Source organism: Microplitis mediator, chromosome 9 (assembly GCF_029852145.1).
Source record: "Microplitis mediator isolate UGA2020A chromosome 9, iyMicMedi2.1, whole genome shotgun sequence".
Classification (NCBI taxonomy): domain Eukaryota; kingdom Metazoa; phylum Arthropoda; class Insecta; order Hymenoptera; family Braconidae; genus Microplitis; species Microplitis mediator.
In genome coordinates, this window is record NC_079977.1 from 5,016,472 (window position 1) to 5,032,034 (window position 15,563).

At 26.5% G+C, this 15,563-nt stretch overlaps 3 protein-coding genes across 3 annotated transcripts; all 3 read left to right on the top strand.

Moving 5' to 3' along the window:
- The first annotated feature begins 101 nt into the window (after nucleotides 1-101).
- LOC130674568 (ribonuclease Oy-like) lies at nucleotides 102-2,057 on the top strand. The gene is made up of 2 exons (XM_057479929.1): nucleotides 102-583; nucleotides 1,723-2,057. Exons 1-2 carry the CDS (start codon nucleotides 212-214, stop codon nucleotides 1,879-1,881), a joined length of 531 nt encoding a protein of 176 aa, XP_057335912.1. The 5' UTR covers nucleotides 102-211; the 3' UTR covers nucleotides 1,882-2,057.
- Nucleotides 2,058-4,012: 1,955 nt separating this feature from the next.
- On the top strand, nucleotides 4,013-5,753 carry LOC130674545 (ribonuclease Oy-like). The gene is made up of 2 exons (XM_057479898.1): nucleotides 4,013-4,564; nucleotides 4,632-5,753. The coding sequence occupies exons 1-2, from the start codon at nucleotides 4,028-4,030 to the stop codon at nucleotides 4,788-4,790; spliced, it is 696 nt and encodes a 231-aa protein (XP_057335881.1). The 5' UTR covers nucleotides 4,013-4,027; the 3' UTR covers nucleotides 4,791-5,753.
- A 1,016-nt stretch (nucleotides 5,754-6,769) lies between these two features.
- On the top strand, nucleotides 6,770-15,313 carry LOC130674489 (ribonuclease Oy-like). Its single transcript, XM_057479835.1, has 5 exons — nucleotides 6,770-7,011; nucleotides 8,113-8,656; nucleotides 10,278-10,863; nucleotides 11,908-12,457; nucleotides 13,874-15,313. Exons 3-5 carry the CDS (start codon nucleotides 10,811-10,813, stop codon nucleotides 14,036-14,038), a joined length of 768 nt encoding a protein of 255 aa, XP_057335818.1. The 5' UTR covers nucleotides 6,770-7,011; nucleotides 8,113-8,656; nucleotides 10,278-10,810; the 3' UTR covers nucleotides 14,039-15,313.
- The last annotated feature ends 250 nt before the right edge of the window (nucleotides 15,314-15,563 follow it).

The window sequence follows — 15,563 nt, forward strand, 5'->3', positions numbered from 1 at the left end:
TTTAAATAATAGAATTATTATTATTTGTCGTAGACAATCAGCTAAACCAAACTCTGGACCATTGCCAAAAATTCTTCCGTTAAGACGTAAAATCGACGTTATTGTTTTGAACCAACGGTGGTTGGATAGTGCGTGCTTGGAATGGAAGAATAGTTATAAAAATCACACATGCACGGTGCCAAAAGATAAAGAATGGAGTCTATATGGATTAATGCCGCAAATACTTGGTACTAAAGGTCCTATTTATTGTAATCGTTCATTATTATTCGACCCTGAAGAAATAGATTCGATAAAAAATGATCTTGAAGCCAAATGGAAAACCGTAGACGATGAGGTAAACTCTAGCTCAATATGGCAAGCAAGTTGGGAGAGATTTGGCACTTGCGGTGTCACAGTTGATCAGCTTAACGATCAGTTTAAATATTTCAATAAATCAATGGAACTGTATGACAAATATAACATGAAACGTATTTTGAGTGAGGCCAATATTACCCCGGGAAATAATTATACCGCGCAGGGACTTTTGGATGCTGTAGAAAGCGGTTTGGGCAAACGGGCGAGAATTTTGTGCTCTCGTGACCGAGTAAGTTTGAATTTTCTATAATTAACACGATTTGATTAATGAATTAATTGAAATATTTGAAAACTTTGAAAAAGATATCAACGGCAACATTTAAATTTTTTTCGAAAATTCGTTATTATTAATAATTAAGGCAGATTTCAGTTAATTTTTATTAATGAGTTACCAGTCTAAGTGATCTTAAATAAATGAAAAAAAATTAAGTCAGTTGGTTTGAAATTACGGATGAAATTGACTTTCCGTAATTTCGAACTTATTAATGTACGGATGTACGGATTCAATTTTATGGCGGGAATATCAAAATTAATGGATTAAAAATAGATGGAAATGGTATATTACACACCAAGGGAGAAAAGTAGAGTATTCCAACCCGCGTGCGTAATTTGTCTGTCCGAGCCGAAGACGAAAGTGGCAAACATGCAGATTGAGACGTCCTACATTTTTTCGTAGTCGGCTTTGCCTCAGCCAACAATTACATGTGATCTGAGATATTTCTTACTTTACCACCCTAGGTGTGTAATATACTATTTTACCAGATCTGCACCTAAAAGATGTAATTTTTGCTTTTGTTGGCGGGAAAAATACACTGATAAAAAAATTGTTTTTCAGACCATTTTCAAAACATTGTATATAACGCAATAAACACATACATTTGTGCTTGAAATTTCATTACTAATTTCATATAGAATTTAAAATACATGTTTTTGAATTTTCAAATTCACACTTTGGATTTTCAAATACAAGTTTTTTAATATTAAAACACTTTTTTTTTTAATATTCACATACTTTTTTTTTGAATTTTCAAATAATCTTTTTTCAAATTTTCAAATACTTTCTTTTTAATTTTTAAATAAATGTATTCGAAAATCTAAAGCGTTTATTTGAAAATTCAAAAGCGTGTATTTTAAATTCTATACGATCGTTACAATGAAATTTCAAACAAATTAATATCGAAAAAAAAAAATTTTAATTTTTCGAACTGTTAATTTGAAAATTGCCGTTCAATTATCGAATAATATAAATAATGGGCATTAATATTAATTATTAATTACCGTAATTAATTAATTATTAATACAGATCTTAGGATTTACCGATTTAATTTTTTAATGTAATAAAAATCGATATTTTTGTTTTTTTTTCAGAAGAAGAAAAACCATTACTTACTTTCGATCTACACATGTTTCGATACATCATTCAATTTAATTAATTGTGACGAAATAAGTAATTTTCTAACAAACTGTCCCCTCAAGAAGCCAATTACTTATCCAAATTTTGACGAAAATTTTATAAATAAAGTATAAATTTTCTAGTATACGAAAAGAAGGAAAAAATATAGAAAGTGAAAAAAAAAGGAGATAAAAGTGTGCAATAAACATAAAATGTAAAACTTTATAAGACATAATGTCGTAAAAATAAAGCCCATTATTATTATTAATATAATTATTATAAATATATAAACAATAAAATAGTCAAATATAAATATTGTTTATTTTTTCAATTTTTTCTCATGACCTCAATAATTTAACTCAAGGTTCCTATTGTTATATTTTGACAGTAATAAAAAAAATTAAAAGCGGATACTTTATATTTATTTTGAAACTAAATTAGCTGCTCTTAGTTTATCCACAGCTCCGTACTTCCATATTTATAATTTAACTACCAAAAAAAAAAAATACATAAAAAAAATGTGTATACTGTTTTTTTAGTTCGTATTCATTTTTCGAAGCGATCAAATGAATCAATTTTTTAAAATAATGAAGTGTAATATATTCATTTTTATTATATTTTCAATGATTTTCGGGTCAAGTGTCAATGGGTATGTTATAAATATATATATCGATACTGCCATTCTAATCGGGCGTATCCCACAAAATTTGACATTTTCACTTTTTTTGAAAAATGGAATCATTGTAACAATGTGCAGCTTATGTCAAAATTTTAGAGGTCAAATTGTTTATTTAGTATTTTAAAATAAATATTCTGATATGTCGTATCCCACATTCGTATAGGTTCAGTCACGCTTAACATTTTCAATTTTAAGTTAATTTTAAGCAAGCAATTAACGACATTAATAAGAAGGTAATTATGCATAATTTTTGACTCTTCTTACGACATACAATTCAAAATTATTTATTCACTACAAATGCCTGTATTTTATGAAAAACATGAAAATAAATTTATAGGTTATACCAATGTAAACATATTACAAATAATTTTGTTTTGCCGACCGTGAAACGTTTTTATCGTCTTCTGAAAAATTTCTCAAATGTGGGATAAGGCATATTAGAATGGCAGTATCGATATATATTTTTTTTTAATTTAACGATATCAAAATTTTAAAATAATCCGAAAACTTACGAGTAATTCGTAAGTTCAAACTATTCGCACACCCCTAATATATATATATATATATATATATATTCCTAGCAGATCCTATTTACGGTAAATTACCGTAATTTAACGTAAAAGGCCGTAAATTGCGGTATTCAGCTGAATTACCGTAAATTATCGTAAATTACGATGATTTTATCACAAAGTTAACATTTTGCGACATTTCGCGGTAATTTACATTCAAATTATGGCAATTCGTCGTAAAATTTGCGGCAATACTGCGGTATTTCGTAGCAAAAGGGAAGTATTTTACCGCAAATTTGCGGTAACATTGCAGCATTGTGTCGTAAAAGATCGTAATTGCATGTATTGCGGAGAATCGCCGTAAATTGCGACATTTTACGGCAAATTTGCAGCACCTTGTGGTAATTTACTGTAAAATTTCACATTTTACAGTAAAATTTGCGGCAATACTGCGGTATTTCATGGGCAAGTCCGTATTTTACCGCAAATTTGCGGTAGCATTGCGGCATTGTGTCGTAAATGACCGTAATTTGCTTATTGCGGAGAATTGCCGTAAATTGCGGCATCTTACGGCAAATTTGCAGCACGTTGAGGTAATTTACGGTAAAGTTTCGCATTTTACAGTTAATTTACAGTAAAATTTGCGGCAATACTGCGGTATTTCATGGGCAAGTTCGTATTTTACCGCAAATTTGCTGTAACATTCCAGCATTGTGTCGTAAATCACCGTAATTTGCCTATTGCGGAGAATTGCCGTAAATTGCGGCATTTTACGGCAAATTTTCAACACCTTGAGGTAATTTACGGTAAAATTTCGCATTTAACAGTAAATTTTCGGCAATACTGCGATATTTCATGGTCAAGTTCGTATTTTACCACAAGTTTGCGGTATCATTGCGACATTGTGTCGTAAATGACCGTAATTTTCTGTATTGCCGGAAATTGCCGAAATTTGCAGTAAATTACGGTATTTTGCGGTAAAATACGGCTACTTACCGTAATTCGGATCCACTAGGTGATATATAAATTTGAACTAAGTATATCTATAAATTTGAATTTGAATTTTATAGAAAAAAAGGTAGAAGACCAAATATGTGCGGGCGTAAAAATATATCGTATGCCAGTAGCTCAAATAAATTTGACTCATTAATGTTAGCTCAATCATGGCCACCGGTAATATGCATTTTAGCACAAAAAAAGGATCCAAAATTAGGATGTGATATACAGGATGATAAACAATGGACAATACATGGTCTATGGCCTTCTTCAAAAGTAGATATGTCTCCTGCATTTTGTAACTGTTCGATAAGATATAATTCTACTGAATTGTCACCAATAAAAAGTTATCTAAAGACCAAATGGAGAAGTTTAATGGACAATGGTGAATCAGAATCATTTTGGAATCACGAGTGGTATAAACATGGTACTTGTGGCATTACAATCGATCAATTAAATTCTCAATATAAATATTTTGAAAAAACACTTGAACTTTATGACAAATATAATATAACTAAAATACTTGCCAACGAAAATATACATCCGGGAAATAGTTATACGCATGTAGATATTGTGAATGCCGTTGCTAGACAAATAGGAAAAAAAATTAAAATTGATTGTCACGTTGATCTTGTAAGTTTATTTATTTAAATTAATGATTTAATTTGTTTATTTTATTTAAAAATATAATTTTTTTTAGAAAAATTATTTGTTATCGCAAGTGTCCATATGTTTCGATAAATCATTCAATCTGATCGATTGCGTTCAAAATGACAACTATAACTCTTATTGTCCGAAAATTTATGATGTATTCAGTAAAATTGAATATCTCGATTTTAAGGAAATCGATTATTTGTAAATTCAATTAAATTATTTATTTTTTAAAAAATATTTTATGTTTTATGAAATGTTTTTGAAGTATTTTAATATATATAAGTAATCGTAACTACCCGGGTAAAAAATAACTAAATTTGATTTTTTAACTTCCCGCCAAGAAAATTGAAAATTTTTTGACATGAATTGAAATCGACTGAGCCAAAACCAAGTAAAATTTGACTTTTTTGACTTAAGTGAATGCTGAGTAGATCAAATGCAAGTCAAAATCAAATATTTTTTCCATAAATTTTTTATTTGGTTTGGGTAACTTGATCTACTTAGTGTCCAAATTAATTACATTGAACAAAGAAACAGAATTGCAAGGAAAATGAAGAAATAACTTGAGAGGATGAGAATTATGATGGTCAGATAACACCGCAGCAAATAAAGAGGCATGTCAGAACGCAGACGTCAGCTGGCGTCAAGAAGACGGTTCATGAACTTTAATTAAAATATATATATGATATATAATACGAATAAAATATAAATGTGTTTATCTAGTTTTTAAGGAATGATACAAACTGTAGAAGACTGCAAAGTTGGACAGGGGAAATAAAATTTTATTTATCTAATTTAATTTACAGTATCGATTCAAGTCGAATTTGACTTGATTTTGGCTCAGTTGACTTAAGTCCAAAAAATCAAATTTAATTTTTTTGACCCGGGTACTTTGTATTCATAATTTATTTATTGTTATTTTTTTTATCAACAAGAAGATAATAAATTTTGTTTTTGAATTAATTTAAATATGTATATTTTCAATTACTTGTTAATTTTAACTGATAACAATAATATATATATAAATATATATTCACAATATTGTGTACAGTCGACTACCCGTCATAAGCCTGGTCTAGGGTACAGGGGAAATTTTTTTTGAAATTTCAGTCTCTCTATTAATTATTTAATTACAGGGTGGTCACAAACTGGGAATATCATAGAAATGTCAGGGAATTTTGAAAAGTATCCGGGAATTTTATTGCGACAGTTCAAAATTTTTGAATTTTTCAATAATACACTAGTCAGAAAAATTAAGGGATAAAATGGTCATACAGTCGACTCGTTATAAGCCTAGTCTAGGGAACAGGGGAAATTTTTCTTGAAATTTCAGTCTCCCACTACCGTGTGTTTAGTTTTGTTCTCGACTACTCGTTATAAACCTGTGTTTATTTTACATCATTTTAAACGTCATATGTACGTTTTGTTACATACGTCAGTGTCCCGATTTTTCTAGTGCTTATAGCGGTAAAATAAATACTTATCTTTTTACACAAATAATAAATATGATGACAACGGTATTAATTACAGTAATAATGATAATAATTGTTATTGATCAACATAATGCTCAATAAAACTTTTAAATTGTAATTAATCATTACAATTATCAACAATAAATAATATTTATAAAATTATTATCCGCAAAAGATCGATAGTAAATTTTCATCATTAATTTTGATATTTTGTTCCTTTTGTTAGTTTATAATTTATGGAATTTTAACGGAGGCTTATAACGGGATGTCTGCTACGAAACTCAAAAAAGTGGTTAAGTGGAGGCTGTTTGGACTCAGTACCTGCCGATTAAGGGGAAGAGGCTTATGAAGGGCAGGCTTATGACTTGTCGACTGTAATGGAATTTCCATATCAATAAAGTATTTATTGATTATGAAATTACGGTAAAAATGTAATAAGATCTTTAAAAGCACTTAGTATAATATTAATTATTAAACAGTATCAATTTAAACCTGATATACAATCTAAATGATGAGATATTTGATACCAAATATTTTTTATCGGTTATATAATATGTATTTAATGATATAATTAAATAATAACTGTTAATAATCTTTAAATAAAATATTTAAAAATTTAAATAATCAATTTTTTTTGCAGTATAGTCTTATTAGAAACTTTTTACACTCAATAATTTTGATAATTGATTTTATATTAAATATACAAGCCATGAATAGGCGTGTAAAAATGAAATGAAATTTATTAGATTGGCAATAAAATGTTATCACAAAAAATAAGTTGAGGTTTAATGTTCTGTTCAGTAATGAAAAAATAATGAATAAGTTAAATTTATTTGATCTTTGTTAGTTTGGTTGTCGGTTGGATTTCTTTTGGCAGAAAAAAAATTATTATAGAGATATGAAATATTTTGTGATATTTTATTTACTGTCAATTTTTTTGTTTTCTACTGAAGGGTATGTAATTAATTGATAATTAATCGTAAGTTTATCATTTAGTTTTTTTTGTGGCCATCATATGTTTATTCAATAGACAAATTTATAAAATCCCTAAGGGTCACAGAGAGAGAAAATCCCAGACAATTTTAAATTTTAAATTTCTGAATTTAATTTTGGAAATTTAAAACTCAAAATATCTTAGTAACTATCAAGTTTTCCGAAAAAGTACAAGATACATTTTTTGTAGGGAATTTAAAGCTCTACAAAAAAAGTTTCATATAATTTTTTGAAAAACTCAATATTTACAGAGATATTTACAAAAAACTAATCACACTTTTTATAACTCAAATTTCGACAATAAAATTTTGAACTTTATTTTCTTAAATAAATAAATTTTTTGAAAATTTTAAATTTTCTATCGTTTTTATATCAAAGTGCATTTATTCTCAAATAATTTCCCTCAAAATTTACTTCAAAATTCAAAATTTACTAAAGTTACATTTATTTTTATAGAAAATTTTGGAAATTTTAAACTTCAAATATCTCAGGAACTATCAAGTTTTTTGAAAAAGTACAAGATACATTTTTTGTAGGGAATTCCAAGCTCTACAAAAAAGGTTTCTTATAACTTTTTGAAAAACTCAATATTTACAGAGATATTTACAAAAAACTAAATTCACTTTTTATAACTCAATTTTCTGCAATAAAATTTTGAACTTTATTTTCTTATATAAATAATTTTTGAAACTTAAAAATTTGTTATCGTTTCTCCATCAAAGTGCATTCATTTTCAAATAATTTCTCTCAAAATTTACTTCAAAATATCAAAATTTACCAAAGTTATATATATTTTTATAGAAACGTCACTTTTTCTTTTTTTTTTCAACAAAAAAAAAATGACTTTCTAACTACAAATATATATAATATATATATGAGAGTAAATAAAAATGCAGACCCCAAGTGCGCATTGAATCAAATTAAAAAAAAAAAATTACATGGATTCAAACCGTCGACCCATTGGACTCATTTTCAAAATTTGAAACTCCACTGAATTTCGCGCATAAATTATATAAATAAATTTATAAAAAATTAATATTTACTATTACTTAAACCTCACAGCGCACAAGGTGGTAAGCAAAAATTACCGCCTAAACCAAAGGCATCGAATAAAATCGACTTATTAATTTTATCACAACACTGGCCACCAACCGCTTGTTTCATATGGAAAAAAAAATCAAACATAAGTGATTGCTCTTTACCTGATGGTCAAGAATGGTCGATCCACGGTCTGTGGCCAGTGGCCAAACGCAGCAAAGGCCCTACATTCTGTAACAAGACTCTGGAATTCGATTCCGACAAATTATCCCCCATACAAGCGGAACTAAAGACCAAGTGGACCAACGTTTACTCCGGATCAAAACCTGATTCTCTTTGGCAACACGAGTGGAGCAAACACGGAACATGCGGTGTCGGGATTCGTGAGATAAATGATGAATTTAAATATTTTAAAAAATCACTCGAGTTAGCGGACACGTACAATATCAAGGGTTTGCTTTCAAAAACTCGAATTACTCCCGGAAAAAAATATAATGTACAGGCGTTTTTCAGTGTCATCAATAAAAAGCTGGGGAAGAATGTTTCTGTTACTTGTGCTTACAATGCAGTAAGTAAATTTATTTATTTTACTCATTTAGAGGAAGGGGCAAAATGGGACCGCTAAGAAAATGGATTTTTGTGAATTTGAATCCGAGGAAATTTTTTTTACTTTTATTTGAAAGAATCGAAAGAAATTTCCAGTTGCTGTAAAAAGAAAAATGTTTTCCAGGTGGGCAAAATGGACCCCAAAAAAAAGTAATGACTACAGGTAGCTTACAGTCAGTATACAGACAAAAAGGATTTCTTGCAAAAAAATTTTTATTCGCCTCAGGAAAATTTTTTCTTGTTCTGATAAATTTTTCGCATTTTAAATTTAAACCAAAAATTTTTTTGGAGCAAGAAAAAATTTTTTAAGGGGAAGGGGATGTCAAATTTTTTATATTGAGATCCGGTTTTCCGGTTATAATTTCGAGTCTAATTTTTTAGAGACATTTTTTGTTACAAAAAATACATCGAGTCCGCGAAAAAAATTCTGAAAAAACTTTATCTATAAAAAATTTTGAAAAAACTCATGATAAGAGAAAATGAGTATAAATGTAACAGACCGACAAATTTAACATGGTGGCCACAGATTTTTGAGATCGAAATTCCTTGACTTTTCCAAGTATTCCAGTCAAACAATTCAAAAATTCCCTGACTATGTGTAGTTATATTAAATCATTGGAAATATTTATTTAATTTAAAATAAAATGCTATAAGTCAGTTTAATCAATAATTAATCATTGTCGTTAAATGAAGCTTTTTTTTATTATTTGTCAATGTTCATTATTTTTTTTTTTATTTATTAAATGAATAAGTTTTTATTTTTGATTTGAAATCCATGTTTTTATATAACTTACTCTATAATAAAATATAAATAAATATTTCATTTTCACTAGAATAAATTTCATAAATAAGAATATTTCATAGAATATTAATAAAGTATTAATGAAGTACGCGAATAATAAATATAGTGAAACTTATTAGTTCATTACTTATGTATACATTTAATGTTTTTAGTTTTTTAACTTGTCAATATGGATGTTAATAGCTTGAAGATCCTGGCGATTGGTTTCTACTGAGACTTTTTTTTCTAACAGCCTTGATAATTCAAACTGCTTCATTTTTTCGCTATTGGAATCAATTTCTACTAATTTTTTTTCAAGATGGTTTACAACCGCATTCGCGCCGCGTAACTTTTTGAACAGTTTTGACAGAAAACTAAATTTGGAGGATTTTTTCAGTCAAAAGAAAGAAAGTGAAAATTATTCCAGCTTTGTGACGAAATTCCCTGACATTTCCCTGATTTTTCCAGTATATTTATAATTCTCTGACATTTCTAAGTTTTCCAGAAATGTGGCCACCATGTTTAAAGTCATAAATAAATAGAGTAAATAATTAAAAAAATAATTTTCATAAAAATGCACTTGTTAATTTTTTAATTTTTTAAATGCGCATTGTTTCAAAATTTTATTTTATTAATTATTTACTTTATTTATTTATAATTTTAAATTTTCCTGATATCTGCTACATTCACACTCATTAAAAGAAATTTTAAAGTGGTCCATTAATGCCCATCCGGTTTCGCTCGCCCTTCCTCTATATATATATTTATTTTTTAATCGAAAAAAATTTAATTTATTTTTCAGAAAACTCAAGAATTTTATTTATCAGAAATAAAAATTTGTTTTAATAGAAAATTTAAATTAATAAACTGTAATGACATATTTAATTATCCAACAAATTGCCCGCGTAAAAAACCCATTGTTTATTTAATGAATAAAAAAAATGAGGAATAAAAAATTTATAAAAATTTTTTTTTTGTTGTTCTTCAAAAATTTTTTAAGCTTCAAAATTAAATGTAAAGAAATAAAACGGAGTTGAGAATTGACGGAAAGTAAACAGAACAGTTTTACCAGGTGAGATTCAGGTAAAAAAGTTAAGAATACGGAATTCCATCTCTACAAATACAAGATAAGTGTCTAGTGGAGTAGGGAGTTATTGCACTTATTGTACTTATTGTACACGTGAAAGCGAGGCCGTTATAGTTTAACAAATAGAAGTAGAGGGGATTGTACTCCATTACAAGTTTATCCTGATGCTGGCTACAAAGCATTTGGATCTAAGCTACTGCACATCTAGTTTTATTGTTACATTTTATTTTTTTTTAAATAAATAAATTATGAAAACTATATTTGTTTTTATTTTTTTGAGTATTTTACTAATTACTGATGGGTACGTAATTTTTTTTTTTTTATTTCGTGGCTTAGCCATTTCCTAAATTTTTTTTATGTTAAAAATATCTTGGGGTATTTTTAGTTTGTTAATTTTTTTATGGTCGAGTACAAAGAAATTGTTTGTCATTAAAAAAAAAAAATATTGTATGTAAATAATTATAATAAAATTTACAATTTTCACAATTAAATTTTGTTTAAAAAAATAATTTTTTAATTTCTGATTTAAAAAAAATTTATTTTTAATCTAGAGACTTTAATTAATTGATTAAAAAATTGTCAATTAATTTTGTATTGTTATTTAATCTATAGTTTATTTATAAAAAAAAAAAATTTTTTTGCTTTGAGTCAGAGATAAAAAAAAAAAATAAACATTTTTATCACTTGTAATTTTTATAAAGAATACTTTTTTCTTTGAATTTTTATAAAAGAAACAAATTCCATTAAAAAAAAAAAAAATTAATTAGTGATTAATAATTTAATAAAATTTATACTGAGGGATTTCTAATTTTTGAAATTGATTTTTTTTTTAATTTTTAAGTTTCTGATTTTTAAAATTTATTATTAGTCTGTTATTTAATTGATTGATAAAAAAAAAATTTAATTAATTTTTTATTGATATTTAATCTACAGTTCATTAAAAAAAAAAAAATATTTCAGCTGTTGAGTCAGATAAAAAATCAATAATTTTTTTCTTTGAATTTTTATTTAAAAATTAATTTTCATTTAAAAAAAAAATATTAATTAGTCATTAATAATTAAATAAAACTTATACTGAGATTTATAATTTTTAATTTGTGATTTAAAAAATTTATTATTAGTCTGTTAATTTTAATTGATTAAAAAAAATTAATTAATTTTTTATTGATGTTTAATTTAGTTTATTTATAAAAAAAAAAAATTTTTACTGTTGAGTCAGAGATAAAAAAAACAACATTTTTTAATCACATAATTTTTATAAAGAATAATTTTTTCTTTGAATTCTGATTCAAAAATAAATTTCCATTTAAAAAAAAAAAAAAATTAATAATTAAATAAATTTTAGACGAGTTTGGAGGCGAAAAAATCAACCAAGATTACAAAAACTCATTGGACCAAATGACTTTGATCTATTAATATTCACTCAGCACTGGCCTGAGACTGTTTGTTACACATGGAAAGAAAACTCTATGAATCATACATGCAATTTACCACGTGACGAAGAGTGGACGATTCACGGAATCTGGCCGACGCAGTTCCACAAAGTGGGCCCAGCGTATTGCAACACGTCAATGCATTTTGATTTACAAAAATTGGCGCCAATTCAAAACGATCTTGAAACTAAATGGATCGACGTTGAAAATGGAACTGAACCCTACTCATTCTGGAAACACGAGTGGGAAAAACACGGGACCTGTGCTGTAGTGATTCCCGAAATGAACGATGAGATGAAATATTTTAAGAAGGGTCTCGAGTTGTTGGATCAATATGACATGAAACATGTCCTGGCTAAAGCGAATATTTTACCAGGGCAAGAGTATTTAGTGAAAGATATTTTGAATGGAGTCGCTAAAGTTTTGGGGAAACATTGCCAGGTTGAATGCGTTACTAATTCTGTAAGTTTATTTCTTAGGGTGTGCGAATCGAACTATCGAATAATTTGACAAAATCGAATAGATAGAAAATTTTGATCAGCTTTCAAATGTTCAATTTTTATTTAATGGAGAGTTTAAATTTTTATGATACTGAAGTTGGCCACGGTACTGAAGTGAGCCGACGTCTACTAATTTTTCGATAATTTTTAAAAACGACAAATTATAAAAAAAAAAAAAATTCCAAAAATTGCATTGATAGATTTTTTAATTTTTTACATGTGCATATTTTTAGTTTTTTTTTTTTCTAATTAAATCGTTGAAAAACAAAAATTCAAAAATTTTTAAATGTCTGCTATCTTTAGGATCATAGTTGGCCGACGTCTAATAATTTTTGAATTTAAAAAAAAATGACGAATTATAAAAAAAAGACATATTTGAAAAATAGCACCTACAGCTTTTTTAATTTTCTACATGTGCATATTTTTAGTTTTTTTTTATTAGCAATTGATTCGTTGAAAAGAAAATCAAAAAATTATTAATTGTTTGCTAATTGAAATCATTAAATTTCGAAGTAATCGAAAATAATTATTTTTGAATTTCGTGTCTCCTGGCTGGTCGTTAAAAATTAAATTTTCTCAGACGCTCTATAAAAAGCTTCTTTTTATTAAAAAAAATAAGTGGGAATTTTGGTTTTTTTTTTTTTTTTAAGTAAAAAAGAACACGTGCCGCAGGGAATCAAAATCCATTTTTCGATACAATCGCGGTTTTTTTAAAATATCTCAAAAAATATGCAGATTAAAGGAAAAAATCATATAAACAATTTTGTAGAAAATTAAATTCTTGACAAAAAAGGTCATGTTCATTTTTTTTATAAAAAGCGTATTTATGAAGATATTTCAAAAAAACTTTTTTAGATCTTGCCAGTTGAGTTATAAGAATAAGATCTAAAAAAGTTTTTTAAAAATATCTTCATAAATACACATTTTATAAAAAAAATGAACATGAACTTTTCTGTCAAGAATTTAATTTCCTACAAAATTGTTCCTATGACTTTTTCCTTTAATCTGCATATTTCATGAGATATTTAAAAAAAACCGCGATTGTTTCAAAAAATTTTGATCGTCCTGCACGTGTCCTTTTTACGTAAAACGAAAAAACCAAATTCCCTACGTATTTTTTCACTAAAAAAAAGTTTTTTATGGGGGTCTGAGAAAATTTAATCATTAATGACCACCCTAGTGTCTCTTCTCTATTTACCTCTGATAGAAATTTGAATTATAGTAAAAAATATTAAAATTTTAAGTCGTTCAAAAAAAAAATTTTAAACTATTCGGAAATTTTCGAATAATTCGTAAGTTTGATCTATTCGCACACTGTCATTATTTTTTTTTTATTTATCTACTTGTTAAATAACAATTTTGTTTATTACATTTTCAGAAAACTCAAGAGAGATATTTATTTGAAATACGAATTTGTATGGACAAGAAATTTAATCTTGTTGATTGTGATAATATTGCCGATTACCCAACAAACTGTGCTCGGAAAAAAAAAGTTATTTATCCAGGAACAGTGCCGGCTTTGTATAGTGCCATTATAGTTTAGTAATTAATTTAATAGCAGAAATTTTCATAATTATTTATAATTTAATTGAACCCTTAAAGGTCACGTGGAGTCCACGAGACCCTAGACAATTTTAAACTCAAAATATCTCAGGAACCATCAAGTTGTTTGAAAAATTAAAAGACACCTTTTTTGTAGAGAATTTGAAGCTCTACAAAAAAGGTGTCTTACGTTTTTTTTAAAAACTCAATATTTTCAAAGATATTTATAAAAAATCAATAACTTTTGATTTTTTAATTTCTGAGGTAAAATTTTGATTTTTTTTTTTTTTTAATAATTAAACTTTTTTTAAATTTAAAATTTTTGATCGATTCTGTCAAAGTGAATTTAGTTTCAAATAATTTGGAACAAAATTTAGTTCAAAATTTGGAAAATCTATCAAAGTTTTACATATTTTTAATTTTTATACAAAAAGAAGTTTTCTATTTTTATTTAAATTTGAATTTATGATAAAAATGAATATTGACTTTTTGAAAAAAGTTTAAATACTGAGCATTGCGGGTTAAAATTTTACTAAATTAATTTGCTCAATAAATAACTGGGGTAAAAATCATAGAAAAATTATAAATTTTGAAAAAAATCGACGGCTGTTATTTTTTATTAAAATGAATTATATACTTTTTAAAAGTCCATATTTATGAATTTATACAATTTAACGGACTATCGACTGATTAAATCTTATCTCAATCGAGCCCCAGTTATTTCAATTGCAATCATGGTTTAAAAACTAATTCATTTTCGACGCATTTTTGTGTGATAAAATTTTCAAGTGTAAAAATTCATGTCAGAAATACTTGACATTAATTTCGACTGCCCATTGTATGAAATCAATTTTTGATAAGAGAAAAATCCTGATAAAAATTATGACTTTGAATTGGACTGTGATGGGATAAAAAATTTTTATTCACATGAATAAGGATCAGGAATTCAAATTGTAAATTTTTTTTTGAAAAAATTATTTTTTGTAGTTAATTAAATAAATAGATATTTAAGTTCATTAAATTTCACGCAAAATGAAATTCAATTTGAACTCGCAAAATCTCAAAAAAAATTATGTTTCCATTAATTTTTGAGACTTTGTTTGCATTAAAAAAAAAATCATGTAAAATAAAATTTCAAGCCTGAGATTAAAAAAAAAATTTTTGTATACAGTCGACTATTCATCATAAGCCTGGTGTCCACTCAAAATATCACAAAAAAAATTTCCCATACAAAAATTACTAAATACAAAAAAAAACCATAAAAATAAAAACTATTGACTAAAACATCAAGTTAACAATATCTGCATACATTAATATCCAATCGATATGATATAGTTCTATAAAATATTACGGTTGTCTTTTTTAGTATATTAATTAGTTGATATATTGATATGAAATGGTGGCAATAAGTTTTTATTACCAGGTTATTATTGTATCTGGTTATTTTTGTACTTAGATATTAATTACAAGGATATTATTGTGTCTAGTTATTTTTGTATGAAGTTATTTTTGTAAATAGTCATTTT